Source organism: Oryzias melastigma, linkage group LG23, assembly GCF_002922805.2.
Source record: "Oryzias melastigma strain HK-1 linkage group LG23, ASM292280v2, whole genome shotgun sequence".
Classification (NCBI taxonomy): domain Eukaryota; kingdom Metazoa; phylum Chordata; class Actinopteri; order Beloniformes; family Adrianichthyidae; genus Oryzias; species Oryzias melastigma.
This window is the reverse complement of record NC_050534.1, coordinates 10,757,510-10,773,663: the sequence shown is the minus strand read 5'-3', so window position 1 is coordinate 10,773,663 and position 16,154 is coordinate 10,757,510. Positions and strand designations below refer to the sequence as shown.

General features: G+C 36.3%; 1 protein-coding gene across 2 annotated transcripts in view; it reads right to left on the bottom strand.

The window, feature by feature from the left end:
• Window positions 1-15,939, bottom strand: part of atxn7l1 (ataxin 7-like 1) — a 46,596-nt gene extending 30,657 nt beyond the window's left edge. The window contains exons 1-3 of one of the 2 annotated variants that reach the window (XM_024290737.2): window positions 15,771-15,939; window positions 15,241-15,315; window positions 6,305-6,409 (exon numbers count right to left, since the gene is read on the bottom strand). In XM_024290737.2, coding sequence (XP_024146505.1) covers window positions 6,305-6,409; window positions 15,241-15,315; window positions 15,771-15,867 — 277 coding nt within the window. In that variant the 5' untranslated portion in view covers window positions 15,868-15,939. The remainder of the gene's footprint in view (window positions 1-6,304; window positions 6,410-15,240; window positions 15,316-15,770) is intronic. The other variant, XM_036210140.1, reaches the window with a different exon arrangement.
• Window positions 15,940-16,154: the final 215 nt, after the last annotated feature.

Below are 16,154 nucleotides of genomic sequence, written 5' to 3'. Positions count from 1 at the left end.
ATCGATTGCACTCGAAATTTCCCAGAATTCTTTGCAAAAAACTGCATCGATGCTCACTAGATTAGCGAACATAGTTCACAATGCTTTGCAGTCAAACTATTTTGAACAAAAAATTTGTTTAAATGTAAAATTTTAATAAACCATCCATATTTTCACCATCACAACACAGTGGAGTCATAGATAAATGTGGAGAAATGTTCTTGTTTATTTGATTTTCACTCTGGAAATCATGGACGTCATATCCGGTGTTTAGAAAAACTAAAAAAAAGTAGTGAACATTGTGTCCGAATTACATTTAAAATACCAGATCACTATATAGTCCTGCACTATATAGTCTTTTTAGTATTTAGGGGTTGGGGGGGATTTGGCCACAACCCAGGTGTTTGTCTGTCGCCATGGTAACGGTGTGGCAGCTGGAGGAAGTCCAGGTGTTACTCTGTCACCATGGTACGGTATAAACGCTGGAGTAAGTCCAGGTCATTGATATATATAACTTGATTGGGCCTTGCCTATTTGCTACTATAGACAGAGACGTGCGCGCGCAGGCGCCATTGCTATAAATTGAGTCATGGCAGCAGAACGCTGCTGTTTCAGTGGAGGACAGGCAGGCATCAAAAAGACCACAAAAATAAGGCTTTCTCCCTCATTTCTTACCGGATGCTTAAAAAATATAGCTTGAATTAAAGCTTAGATGATTGATCTTATGGTATATTTAAATTTCTATTATCTATAAAGATTAATCTGTAAATAGAGCAGGAATTGCGCATTCTACTGTTACAAGTAAGACATTGCTGTCAAATATACAGCTTCAAAATAACCCTTGATTTTCTATTTTGCCTTTGTGCTAAATGCTATATAACTGAGCTTGTAAATGCTTTTTACCCAAGCCCAGAAACTAGGGAGATTAATAAAGTTTAATGGCATGAATGGCTGACAAAGTTTCGTAATAAAGTCCTTTCACTATTAAAAACACCTCTAAGCTCTAAAAAAACAAAAACATAACAAAAAACCCAACCTTTACCATATTTTCAAAGAAATCTACAACTTTGATTATTTCTGGATTACATACATGGTAAATACTCATCAATTGCATCGAAAAAATACCTTCAAATAGACAATTTCATAATAGTTTGAGAGTAAGGCTCCAGCTAGCATCTTTAGCTGATACAAGAAACATTTTCTCAACTTAAGAACATGGATGATAACATCAACTACACCTGCCAAACTGTTAAGATTCAAAACACAGTGATAATAGCAGTAAATATTGTGGCGGGTTAAAGTTTTGGGCTAACAGCTCCTTTCCTAACAACTGCTCTATACGTTTTTTTTGTCACTGAGCAGAAAGTGAATGCTGTAATTTCTAGCTGGGCGTCCTCCGGTCTGTACGACCAAGAAAGAAGCTCAACAGTGACGCCATGTATTTCGAAAATTATGTACAAACTCCCTTTCACTTTCGACCGACAACAAGATTTAGGCTCTTGAAGTATGTGCTACTTTGCTAGCACAGCAATGCAGCAACGTGCATCTTCACCGCACATATTACATGTTTCCCACATGAATTTCCATCAGTTTTTGTGCTGGTTCAACGTAAATACATGTGAATAACATTCTATTCATTGCTATGTTTTAAAACATGAAACATTAATAAGAAGTAGTAGGTAGGAGGTAATAAAAATGTAAGTAGTAAGACGTAAGTAAGTCAGCAGTGAGTAGTTGGTAAGATGTAAGAAAGAAGGAAATAGAAAGTAAGAGGTAAGAAAGGATAAGTAAGAGGTAAGTATGAGGTAATTAAGTGGCAAATAGTTGGTAAGAGGTAAGAACTAAGTATTAAGCACGTAGGAAGTAGAAAATAAGAAAGAAGTGCATAAGTAGTAATTGAGAGGTAAGTCAGAAGTAAGTAAGTAGTAAGTAAGAGGTAACTAAGTAGTAAGTAGTTGGTAAGAGGTAAGAAAGAAGTAAGTAGTAGTAAGAGGTAACTAAGTAGTAAGTAGTTGGTAAGGGGTAAGTAAGAAGTAAGTAGTAGTAAGTAAGAGGTAACTAAGTAGTAAGTAGTTGGTAAGAGGTAGGAAAGAAGTAAGTAAGTAGTAAGTAAGAGGTAACTAAGTAGTAAGTAGAGTAAGAGGTAAGAGGTATGAAAGAAGTAAGTAGTAAGTAAGAGGTAACTAAGTAGTAAGTAGTTGGTAAAAGGTAAGAAAGAAGTAAGTAGTAAGTAAGAGGTAACTAAGTAGTAAGTAGTTGGTAAGAGGTAGGAAAGAAGTAAGTAGTAGTAAGAGGTAACTAAGTAGTAAGTAGTTGGTAAGAGGTAAGAAAAAAGTAAGTAGTAGTAAGTAAGTATTAAGAAGTAAATAGTAAGAAGTAGGTAAGTAATATGAAGTAAGCAACACCTAATTAAGAGGTTAGTAAGAGCAAAGCAACTACTTGGTAAGAGGTAGTAAACAAGTAAGTAAGTTGTTGGTAAGATGTAAGAAAAAAAGTTAAGTTGCAAGTAAACAGTAAGGACTAAGTAATAGGTAAGTAAGAACTGAGTAACTAGTTGGTAAGAGGTAAGAAAGAAAGAAGTAAGTAAGAAATAAGTAAGTTTTCAGTAAAAGTTAAGAAAGACTTACATCTTGTAGCTACTATGCAAGTAGCTATTAAGAAGTAAGTAAGAAGTAGGAAAGAGATAAGAAGTATGAGGTAAGTAAGAAAGAAAGAAAGAAATAATTATTAGGAAATGGATACAAAAAATGTTTGAGAAATCAAATTGGAAAAAAGTAATTTAAGTACTATTGACTTTATACATAAAGATGTCTTTTTCTCCAGCAGATTTCAAGCATATGCTGAATATTACAAAAATAAAAGTTACTAGATGAAGTAAGGTGAAATAAAACCTCTGAGGGTGAAACTTGAACACTAGCTTGAACAAAACTTCAAAAACTAGCTGCTGCTCCATTGGCTGCAAAGATGAAACAAATGAAAGATTCCTTTAATAATCAGCTCTATATCAAGAGCTTCCTGTTTATGACACGTTTTCTCTGCACACCAAAAGACATCATCGACTAAAAATGAGGACATACATACAGCCTGATTGGAGAACAACTATCAAAAGAAGGAAACAACTTGCAGCAACAACTTGTGTGGAGTGAACATCACCACTAAGAAACAACAAAAAACTGCTGTAGTTGAAGGACAAACTTAATAGCAACCAATCAGGAAGTGATATGAACTATTAAGACCACCACACAGCCATGTAGACACCCTCACATTCACCACAACACACCCATCCACTGAGCAAGCTGGCTAAAACGGATCGTGAGCTGCTTTAAACTAATCATCTGTGACCTTTAATCACACAGCAGGAGGGAGGTGATGAGCAGAGGAAGATGAAGAGTACGCAGAAAACACAAAAGGAATTTTATTAATAAAAAGCTCCAAAGATTAGATTTGGCTCTCCAAAAGAGTCTACTGTTCTCTAATGCTGCTTGACATGCATCCCTGATCATTTTGAGAGCTGTTTTACTTACTTGCCCATTGTATTTTCTGTCAAAAATAAGCTCTTTTCCAACCTGTGTTGGATTTGAGTAAATGAGTAAACGATTTGAGTAAAAAGAGAACATTTTTAAGCTTAATTTTCTTTATATATGTCCTCCATCGTGAATAAAATGCCACAAGAACATGTAAAAATGAATCATTTTCATCAGTGTGTTTTTAAGGATCTCTCTTAGGGATTAAAAATATTTTTTTCCTCACTATCTTGAGCCAACACTACCAGTATCAAGAAGGATTTACTTTTCTATCCCCCTGGGGAACTTATGCTAATAATATGCACGCTCGCCTTACTTTACACACCTTTAAATAAACAAATTTAGCACATGGAGCGAGTGTCTGATGTACAGAAGCGTGGGTCACAATTTGGCAGACACTATCGCTTATTTCGCCAAACCAGTTGGTGACCCAAGCAAGGCAGAAAACCCTGCTATTCCTGCATATGTAAAAGCCTCAGAGCTTTTTGTTTGTTTGTTTGTTTCTGATCTACAGGTTAATCATGAAAGCTAAATCCCCTTGATGAATGCACAAACAAAGCAAACAAGTCTGTAGAATCTGTGCTCTGACACTTCCAAGATGAATTCCCAGAAGGGACGAGTTGGCTGCCGTGTCTGCGAGGAGGCAGGACGAAAACGTGCAACAATGGAGGGAAGCGCATAAAACATAAAGCTGACTTGATAGGGTCGGCCTCTAGACGCAATCGAGTCATCAGAGGTCGGGACAATCGTTTTTCTTGACGTTTTTAACACGTTCTAGTGGCATTTTTCTGATGATGGAAGAAGAAAATTTGTCTTAAAATTGCATATCTGAGAATTTATTTATTCAAATTGTTATAAATCAGGAGCAGATTGAAAAAAAGATTAAAAAGAAGAGCATTTGTGACGTAAAAAATATGGTGGGCGGGCCAGGGTCTCCTCAAGATGAAGAGGGGAGTTTCTAAAGAACCACTGCTGCTCATACAAGTATAAGCAGTTGCATAGTTTGGTTGAAGATGCAACTTTCTTTTTTTTTTACTCTTTATTAACAACTGAAATTTTTCAACCTAAAACAAATCTTTAAACCTTTAACACAAGAGATTTTTTTTAAGCCTTCCAGAGTAAACTATATCCATATATATGATCATATATTACCTTTGGAACGCTAAAAAACAAATTATTTATGAAATATTAGTTTTTTCCTACCCGGAAGTAAAACGACTCGATTCCAGAGGCTCCGCCTGCCGCTGTGTGTGGGTGCCGCCCATTTCATGATGTCATCCTATCTGCATTTCTCCCATTAAAATATTCCAAACTTCTTCAAAAATTGATGCACATACCATATATTTGCTTTTAGTAGCCCCGGTCATCGCTACACTGGCTCACAGAACAAATACACTTAACATCTGCACGATTTTATAGTATAATACACGTAAAAGCTCAAACAGTTCGTCCCCTTTAAGTGGTTATTATTTAAGTTTTGAGAATGAAAATAAATAAATACGTATAGCAACATATCCAGGCAGCTACGTTGTTTCGTTTTTTGGACATTTGTATCAGTGTGTGTGTCACATTTCGCCCAGAGCCGGCCCTGAGCTCCAGTGTTCACATGCCTTTGATTCCGGTAACTCTTCAACAGTTTTTGTAATTGATGTAACTCCTGAAGCGGAGAAAAGCGGCCTCACGCTGACATGCAGCTGCACAGCAGTGAAGTGATTACGTCATCACGGAGAATCAGCAGCTTTTTACACCGAATTTGATGCTTTTGAATGTAAAGTGGAAAAATGGTGGAGAATATTTTTAGTATGTGTTGTTAAATGATCAAAAACAACCGTTATGTTTAGGTTTTGTTTACTGAAGTTAACCAGAAAGTTGACCAGTTTTTGCTTAAGTTTAAACAGCAATAGAGCGGGGATCAGGAATCTTATAACTTGCAAAAAATCACAGCTTTTTATGTGATCAGAATGGGACTTTTAAGTATGTATTACTGTAAATTAAGCTAACTCTACCTACATGACTTTGGTTCTTACTCAACAACAGTGTTGGGTTTTTATTTGTAGAAAATGACATCGTCCGGTTATTACGACCTCAGGAACACGGAGTTCTTAGAAGATTCTGTTCCGGCTCACATGTGGGCCTGGAACCTGTTGTTATCCGACGGAACCCCGCCAGCTGGAGTAGTGAGTAGCACAGGAACAAGAACACAACAGCGGTAGGTGCCAGGAGTTTCGCAGAGCCTCTAACCTCTTTTAAATGAGAAAGTGAAAGTGATAAAGCGTCTGTGTGTGCGTCTCCGCCGGCCGCTCTCCACACAGGAAGGATTATGTTTGTGTGTGTGCTCACGAAGCGTGACAAAGCGTGACAAGCCCTCCGAAAGCAGACGGCTCAGGCTGGCGGACGAGCTGCTGGCAGAAGGGGAGGAGCGGCTCACGAGCGCGCTCAGTAGAGTCACAGCGCGGACGGGGAGGGAGCCAATGAGAGCTCGCCTCTTCCTTTTTTTAAACTGGGAGGATAGCTGTAACTTAGCTGTTTCAGATTCACTTTAAACTTGCACTTGTAAAACCATTTTTATTTAAGCTACCACTAAATTCTTATCATTTACGGAAATTATCCCACCTTTTTATTAAATAGAAAAGCCTGCGTATGACAAAAAGTCTTTAAATTGCTTAATTTTTCATCAGATTTAATAGTTTATAGTGTTGTTTTCTGTTTATCTGTGTGTTTAAACTAAAGAAATGTATCAAAACATGGTGAATTTTTGAGCTCAAAGGCTGCAATAAGACGTGTAAATGCGCGTCTCTTACCATAGTGTGCGAGGATGCCCTGAGGAGTCACCACCTTATTGCAGATATGGCAGACGACCAGACAAAAATCCTCCAACATGGGGAAAGGACTGTGCACAAGCATCTCTGCAAGACACAAAAAAATAGGATTTTTAGGGCCTATAAAATGAGTGTCACATAAAATGTTAAAGAATATAAGACACAATTCTTAATTAAAACTTAAATAATATATAATTTGTCACTTTAAAGCAGATTAAGTAACCCAATAAAGTATGCATATTCTAGAAGATGTTAAAACACTACTACCAATAACAAAATAAATTAAGAAAACTCATATTTTCAGGACTAAAAAGCAAATTCTCCTAGTTTACTATCCTTTTTATGCAAATCTAATGATAAAACCCACGTTTTACTTCATGTAAAAACCTACAAAATTTTATATTTAAGTCAAAAGTCCACCTAAACTTGTCAAAATTCTGCCTGTTAACCCTAAAAAGGCATTTAAACGTCTTTCTCAGATGCTCTTATTCTGAAATCCAATGCTCCAAGAACTACATTTTCTTCTCTTATTTGGATGAATTATGGAAGCCAAAAAAAGGGCCTGGAGGTGTTTTCTTATAGTCGTGCATTAAAATTCTTATGAAAAGACTTCCTGTTGGATCTCATCCAAACATGAATGCATGTAAAAACCGTGTTCATAGGTTTTGAATTTGCTGCGAGGCACAAACACGAGACTGCAAGAAAATAAAATACAACTCGAATTGTAAAGGGGGAGAATTGAAAATTAGGCCCAGCTTGAGCTAAAACTGCCCCTATTAGCTGAAAAAACAATAATCTACTTCTTAAAAAAAAGAAAATTATACTTAATTTGACAGATTGGGTTGTGTGAGGTACATTTTCATTCTCTTTGAGGTAAAGTATCAATTCCAAAAGCACTTTCAAGACATTTCAAAGTAAAAGAAAGTGAAACAGAAAGTGCATTTAAGATCACACACTGCAAAACTACATAAGCACAAAGTCATTGTTAATTGGAATTGAAAGGGAAAACTTTACATGTCCAACTCTCTTATTGCAATTTAAAACGACAATGTTATTTTAGATGTCTGGTTTTAAAATTATAAAAATGCCCCAATTTGATTCTATTGGCTTTTTTTCCTGTCATCTATAAAAGTCTTGAGAAGTAGTATTTTCTAAATATATATATTCATATAGGCTGACTAGATATGAAATTGTATTATGCACAAAATTTATTTGATCCCGGTTCTATTTATGTTCTTTAAACCTATTTTTAGAGGATAGGATTTAAATAAAAGACTAAAAAAGGCTTCATAAGAAAACATAATCTTAATATTTTTTCAGTCAAAATTAAAAAGCCTGTTAAAAATAGCTAATTTTGCCTAAAATATGTCAGGGGAGCACCATGTGTACAACAGTATAGTATCAATGAAAGACCATCAACAATTAATGAAGTTTGAAAAAAGTAAAAAAAAACATATGTTTTTAAATATAATTAGGTAATAATATCATAGTAATATAATTATGCATTAGTTAAATAATGTAACTGAATGCCTGTTTTAGTCCTTCCCACAGATAAATCATAGGAGTAACAGAGGAAACTACCAGTGGAGGAAAAACGTCTTAAATGTCTAAAATCCAAGATTGCTTTTAGTTTTCAAATGTATTTAGAAAGAATAGCTACAAAAAAGGGAGTGAACATGAATCTAATCAGTTTGAAAAGGGTTAACAGTCACTCACATGAGAACACATACTTTTCTTTAGACCGATATGAGTTTATAAATATCAGAAGTGTAAGGAATTATGTTAAAAGTCCCCACACAGGGGCAAATACTGCATTCTCAATACCAGTAGATGGAAAATCCAAATTTACTATAGGAAAAAGGGATGTACACACGAGTTGGTATGCATGCAGGAGGTTGGATGGGGGGCAGTATCGCATAAGGCGGGGGTATCTGACCATGACCTTGCCTGGCTGACATCTGGATGGCAGTAGATGCGGACATACAGCACAATCTGGTTGGTAGATGGGGAGCTTGTCATTCGTGGACAGCCTGCTGCAGTACAAGTTACATATACATTTACATGCTGTTTTTTTTTTAAGCTTTTTAAAGGGCACTCCCATCATTACACTGTTCCTTGTCTGCAGATAACTGCATACTTTGAAGCAAAATAAAAGGTCAATTGGTGATTATGATATCCTGGTACAGAGAAGATGTATTTCGTTTCCTGATATCAGCGAAATACAGCCTGTTTTGGAATAATAAGTGAAGTGCATGCATAGAAATTGTGATCATTGCTCTTTTAATTATGATTTCAATCATAAAAATTGTAAAAAAAAAATCGTTTTCTAGGACATAGATTCTGCAGATTTCATTAGAAATCCGCCTCTGAGTTGTGGCCGCAGAGTAATCCCACCCCTTTTCCCCTTCCCTATTGCTGAGAGGTCTCTGTTTACATGCTCCCTGTTAGCTTATCGTTTTTCAAACTATTTTTTTCTATATTCAAAATGATTTAAATAAAGATATACTCATAAATGCTATTTTAAGCTTAATTTCCTTTCTATATATATGCTCCATCATCAGAAAAATGCCACAAGAACATCTTAAAAACACAACACAATTTTCTTTAGAAAGTAATCCGATAAAAAAAAGAAATCAAAACAGCTCAAAATGATGACTAAAGTATTCAAGAATATTTGGTAGGTGTTAAAAAGTTACCATAAAAAACTAATATCCGAATAAAAGGAGCTATTTGTTTGAATTTACCTGCTCAAATGCTAACTTTTGTGTTGTTTATGTGTGTTTATAAGTATTTCAAAGTCTCTGCCAAAGGACTGACAGACCAGAAAAAGAACAGCAACAATTTAAAAATATATATATCAGTTGCTGGTAAAAAAGCATTCTTGGAGCTGCAAAAACAAATCCATCATCGGACACTGATCCTGTTTAAAATAAAGAGCTCAGCTCCCATTGGTAAATTACTGTTTGGCGAGCAAACAAGACTGCTGTTAACAAAACAGTATGAAGCAGCAAATTTTGAAACCGGTTGGATTGATTGACGCCACCAAGTGTCCAATCAATCGTCTCTGGGAAATCTGGAGAACGCCGCTCAGTCGTTGGGTTGGAGCGTTCTGGTCCAGAACGAGGGCTTCTACTTAAGTAGCGTTTTGGACAGAGAGCAGACAGATCTTGGTCCGGGACCAAAACGTCTAATAGAGTAAACAAGCTGACTAGCACTTGGCAGAGAGCTGAGCCTCCCCACACACATGTCCGTGCAATTCAACTCTCCCGTTTTCCCCAAAATGTCCAAGGTCTGAGACATTTTTAAAGCTGCTCAGAACAAGGAAAAATACTGCAGGAAAATGGTAAACATGTGTTGTTTTAAAGCTTTTAAGCCTACATTCTTTAACTTTGCAAATAGAAAATAAGAGGACAAAAAAACGGTAATATTAAAGCCACGTTTGAAAAACTTGAGTGGTGCCAAAGAAAATTCAGCGTAAAACCATTTCTAAGAAAAAAGAAACAAATCACAGATGGTTAAACTACTGTAACTATCCAGAAACTATCAATAAAAATTCACGTTTTCAGTAGTTTTTAGTATCTAAAAGTCAAAAACAGACATACTTTCTGAACATTTTACAACCAAATTTTATAGTTTTTTTTGTTTTCAGTGCTTTGTTTTTTTTTAAAGTTAATCTAGAGTTTTCTGCAGCTTCAAACTCATCTTTTTACTTTATAAATGTTATTCCAGAAATCAAGCTGCTCCTCTGCAAAAACACTGGACAATGTCAAACGTTTGAAAGGACAAAATCTTTTTTTTTTAAGTTTTATTTTGAAAATTAAATTTTCTAGTTAATATCCGACTGCTCGTTTTGTCTTGTACTTGAAAGCTTTAAAATTATTTTGAATACATTTTATTTAAGCTAAAATCGACAGTGGCCTTTAACAAAAAGGAGGGGTGGGAAACATCAAGAAAATAAAAAATTCTACAAGGTTTACGGGGCGACCTGACTAATCTCTTCATTTGAATACAAACAGCACTTAGCGGATGACTAATTGAGTTGAGGCGGCTCGTTACTGAAAGGTTTCAAGCGAAGGAAATAACAAATAATGGAGAAAAAAAAGGAGTGACACATGGCACTCTAAGTGCGTCCGATCTATCTTAAGGACAGAATAATTCATTATTATAAGCATGATGTTTGGGATAAATCCTAAAGAGGATGGTTAGCACACATAAGAAGGCATTAGCGTTGATTAAAGGCGACTGTTGCTTCAGTGTGCATATAGAGAGCAATCGTGACCCCGCACTGCACATCGATTACAAACAGGCACTGGAACTTACAAACGATCGCTTTTTCCTTTTTTTTCATTTCCTCTGGCGTGCGTGCGCCCCGGCAGGCCTGAGTGTCAAAGTGCCAACAGATCAGCAGTTCTGGAGGCGCTGCTTCGGTTTGGCGCTGACAGAGGAAGATGAGGCGTGTGAAGTGAGCGTAGGGGGTGGGGGGTGGTATCTGACCAGCGAAAAGAGTTTCCCCGGCTCGGGCTTGTGCGTCACTCCGCTCCCACGAGGGCCACAGCACACTCCATGCTTGAAGCGTGACTCAAACGTGCGTGTGACTGCGGGTATTTATACACGGAGAGGTGTGGAGAAAGTCCTCCGCTTCGGTCCGTGGAGCGGAGGTGCCCACGTACCAAATAGGGACTCCTCAAGCTCTACTGGAATGGACCAAAGCAAAAAACTGATATTTACTTAGAAAATCTGCTTTTATTTATCAAATGAATTGAATGATTGTTCACATATACATATACATATATATTATAATATATATACATATATATATATATATATATATATATGTGTCTTTAATGTGAGAACTTTTCTCTTTATTCAGTTTATTTCACTCTCTATGAAAAATATTTTTTTGTAACCAAACACAATTTGTTGCAATTAAAAATTCATAAAATAAATAAAATAATTATTTAATCAAAATGGTAAATATACTTATATACCTCTTAACTGTCCTCTTAAACTGTAAAAACTAAAAGGTTGGATCAATTAACAAAAGACCTGTAATATTTTATCAAATTAAATATCTGAGTTGAGTAACTCAATATTTTAATTAGCGGAAAACTATTTATTTTAAATGTAACAAATTACAGAAATTGTATTATTTGTTGTAATTCTTCACACCAGGTGTTCTTGAATACACATTTATCCCATGGTGTTCACAATGAACAAGCAGGGAGGGGCTTCTTCTTCTTCCTTTTTTTTTTAACCGTTTACTAGCGCATGTCCGCCACCTATGCGAAATATCAAAGGGGTACAAATCTCACAAAGCAGATATTTTCTTTTCCTTTCTATTGCGATATATAAAAGATTTGGCTCCATATAAATTAGGCCGGGTACAAACCGCACAGAAAAAAGTGAAACATTGGATCAAATAACAAAAGTTCTGTAATATGTTACATTAAAAATTATTAGTTTTAATCAAATTAAAATTTTGAGTTGATGGTATACATGACTTAAAATTTTAATTTGAAGCAAACTAATATTTTTAAACCTAACAAATTACAGAGCTTTTGTTAACTGATGTTTTTATGTTTCACTTTTTACAGTGCACATTCATTCATTTCTCCTCCATGATCAATTTTTAAACGGTTGGCACTTTTGTGCATTAAAGAGGACGCCACCCATTTGTCACTGCTAAATCCAAGTTTCTGATTGGTTGAAGTTCAGCTTGGTTTATGGCCGCACATTTGTATGTAGAGCCTGAAAACGATCTTAAAAATGTGCATAGCTACGTGTGAACCAGGGAGTTACAAAAGCCTGAAATATATATCTGTGGTTTTACATAGACCTTTCACTGAAAGTGGTTGCCGAGGACGGTGAGAACGTAGCTTTACAGTTACAGTCACATTCAACCACACTCACACACATTCACACACTAATGACGTCTCCAGTACCAATCACTGGCTTCAACCAATAACCACCAAGAGCAACATGGGGTTCAGTGTCATGCTCTTGGACACTTCAACACCGAACCTGCAATCTTCCAATCAAAGATCGACCGCTCTATCTTTGCACCACAGCCACCCATGGATGCGAAAATGTGAATCCAAATTAAATTGATTTATTATTTTTGGCAGTGATACCCAACCCTATTGATTACTCCTGTTTCCCAAACATTCCCTTTATCTGGGATAAAACACAAACAACACCAGACATAATCCTTCATAGGCAAACGCTACCCTGACTTTGCGACTAAATTATGTCCACCTACACCTGTCAGGAGTCATTCCAGTAAAATGTGAAATTGAAAATGAGTGAAAGTTGATCTTTATAGCTCATTTAGTCAAGATGCACAAGGGTTTTGCTAACACTGTGGACGATATTTGTTTTGTCCACAGGGCAATAAATGTATCACAATCTCACCCTGTGCTTTACGTGTATGACAAAAGATGGCCTTAAGAACTAGTGCACCCTGAAAAAGTCAAAAATTGGTCATGTTTATTCAAGAAATGCCCACCCTCTACATCCTCAGTTATACATCTGTTACAAACTGTAAAAGCCTATATAACTACTTGCAGTCTAAGGTCATAGACGTTGACGAAGACTCCTTAACATGGTGGAAACTCGCAACCATGCAAGGAAGTATCTTTGCATATCTGCTAGTAGTTCCCCTTCAGAGAGACTACATATTGTTCATTTTAGTTTTGGCCAGTACTACCAGAAATGTGAATGATTGTTCTTTGGTGTGTTTCCCCATCATACAAGTTCTTACATGTATCCTATTGAGATACTTTTGGAGCATAATTTAAGATAAGTTGACTCTTATTTAAATAAAACTGTAGCAGTGAAATGGAAATAAATTATTATTTTTCTTTGCTATTATTTTAAATGTTACAAGTCATATAGTTGATGACTAATATTGCAAGTTTTCCTCATATTGTGCAGCCCTAATCTAACCTGAGAAAATTCCTACAATGAATAGGAAACACAAAAATGAGTGTCATCATCTTCTGTGATAAAACTGATGGAAGCAATAGAGTTGGATGCCTTGAAATACATCAGAAAATACATTAACTTTTGCCTTTCTGTATATGAAAAAATCATTTACACACAAAGACAACTAAGTAATGTCTCAGGAATGCTCGCTTCAGAAGAAATAGATGTCAAAGATGCTAACATTTCAAAGATGTGCCTTCCCTTTGAATCTCAAACCTGTTCATCATAAATGTAAGGCTAGTTTTGGTCTCTACCTATTAAAAAATAAGACATTAAAATTCATATTTTCAATAAGTATTTTGAAAACATGTAATTTCAATATTTTGGTTTATTAAATCAGGATTTTGACAAATGTTTTTTTTTTAAAACACTTTCCAAGCAAAGTATTGATACTACTAAAATAGAAATCACTATAGGCTACAACATATTGTTAGAAATATGGATTAAGACATTTCATTAATGTCCAAAAAAGTGTTTTTTCCAGATAGGCATGCATGTGTAGCTCAGCCACCGGAACTTTCTGCCAGACCAGCTATTTGAGCGCTCCCTCCTTCTTAGAATAACCGTCACTAGATCGGTTTGTTAGTATACATGCAAGCACATCTAGTATAATATAGTCCACAGTTTTGTCTTTCATCTGCTACTGGATTTTTTTCAATCCATGAGGTAAAAGTTAGTAAAATTTCCATATGAAACCACAAAACCATTTGTCAGCTTTTTAAGATAAGTGAGTTATTGTCTCATTTTGCTACTAGACGATTTTTGTTGTTTTATTCTTCATCTACTACAAATTTCACAGGAAAATGACACTCAGCAAGGATTGTTTTCTCGTTCACAAGCATCTGTCCAAACTATGACCGCTGGAACATGAGGTCAGGTGACCAGTTTTTAGTAAGCAGATTGGCTGCAACCAATATCTACACAGGAGTAGATGTACGTATTTTTATTTTATAATATGGAAATAAAATCAATTTGATATCAAATTTGTGATGTAACTCTTATTGTGCTTTTGACTAGCTTACAATGATACCTTCCTTTCTTGGATTGGACAAGTAATGACAAAGTTATGAACACTCATTTTTGTTTCTGGTCTTAAAAATGTTACTGTTTTTAGGTTTATTCATGAATAAAATTACATCCTAGATGCGATCACTTAAAATGCCATAACTTTTTTATTCTTTGACCTATTTAAATTATCTTTATACCACCAACAATGTCTCGTTCTGATTAACTTCTACTTCAATACTTAGATATGCAATTTTAACCTTAAATGTCTTCATTTTCATTTTGAGAAAAATGCTACAAGAACATGTTAAAAACACTATTTTAAATCGGACGAGTTCTATAAATCAGGTCTACACTTATTTTTTGGTGTTGCTATTATTGATATGATGACTATAATAACGGTAAAAAGCATTAAATATCTAAAATTGACCCTCTTTTATATGAATAACCAGCAACGACATGAACTAAAACTGCTTTTTTCTTTAGGAAAAATACAAAATAAAAGCTTCAAATGTGCTCATTTATAAATAAATCAACATATAAAGGGATATATTGTGTTATGATAACAAATTAAATTAATTAATTAGATGTTAGTTGACAATTAACACATCAAAATCGTTATTAATGAATAATTATTGTTAATTAACTGCTTATTTGGAAGAAACTATGATAAAATAAAGAAAATGTCGCATTTGAATTTAATCACTTTCAAAACAAAGGAATGTGAATTAAAGATATTAAAAAATATACAGCGTACGTATAAAGGTCAGATTTAATTTTGAGTGTTAGCTTATTTTCTTGAAACAAACATGTCGGGTTCAGAACGCGGCCGCTAAAAGCGCTCGTGCGTGCGCGACAAAACAATAACAAACCACCACCGTGTGGTACGTGACAGCGTTCCGTGCCTCGTACAAACACAACTTCCTCACCTTGTTTGCCGAGCTTCGCGGCTTCTCTCGGGCAGAAAAGCTCTCTGCTGTTGTTGTCCAGGGACGCCGCCGCGTCTAGGTGAACAAAACAAACGCTTTTGAGGGACACAGGCGGCGAGCATTCACAACAAACTTTGGGGGCCACGCGCGGAGCCCTGCTGCTGCTGCTGCTCCGACGCTGGCTAGCATTAGCATGCTAGCGCCTGCTTGGAGCTGGCTCGCCGAACCAAGTGGAGCTGTCAAAGCTAACAAACTTACAGCTGGACAGTTGGGGGGATATTGTTACAGAACGGCGCGAGCTCCGCGCGGAAATGTCTAGCTGTCCGCGAGCGCCTGCGCGCGCGCGCGCGGCTGTCAAAGCGCCCCACAAATCCTGCATTTTGTAGTAATATTTTGACAGTTACTTTGCTGGTCTTTGACAGACCCTGCATGGTGGAGGAGCTTACTCAACTCAATCACAGACAGTTGGAGCACGCACTTCCCGACACTTTGCAGGCAAACACAACCCCCCCAGCGACGTGCTAACTTACTGTCAACAAAACGTAATTTAGCCGCACTGACGAAGGAAGACCAAGGCTTGTGGAGGAAGGTATCCGGACTTGGTATTTGGCGATCCAGTGTCGCCATTGCTCTTCCTTCTTGTTGCTTTGCTGAGAGCCTCTCTCTCCTTTGCACCCAGCAGGCGAAAAACGAAAGAACGAGATATGCTGACGTCACCATCGGCAGGGTTCGGCAAGTGTCGGCAGCTTCCGCCGGGCAGAAATGTTGGACGCTGATCAAAAGTTCAAAAGTTCACTTTGTGGGTTAAGAAACACAGAAAGGTCAAAAAAATCGTTGTGAATAATTAATTGCAGCCCAAGTTTAATCAACTATAATTATTGTTCCTCAATTAGTTATAATATACCTATTTTTTT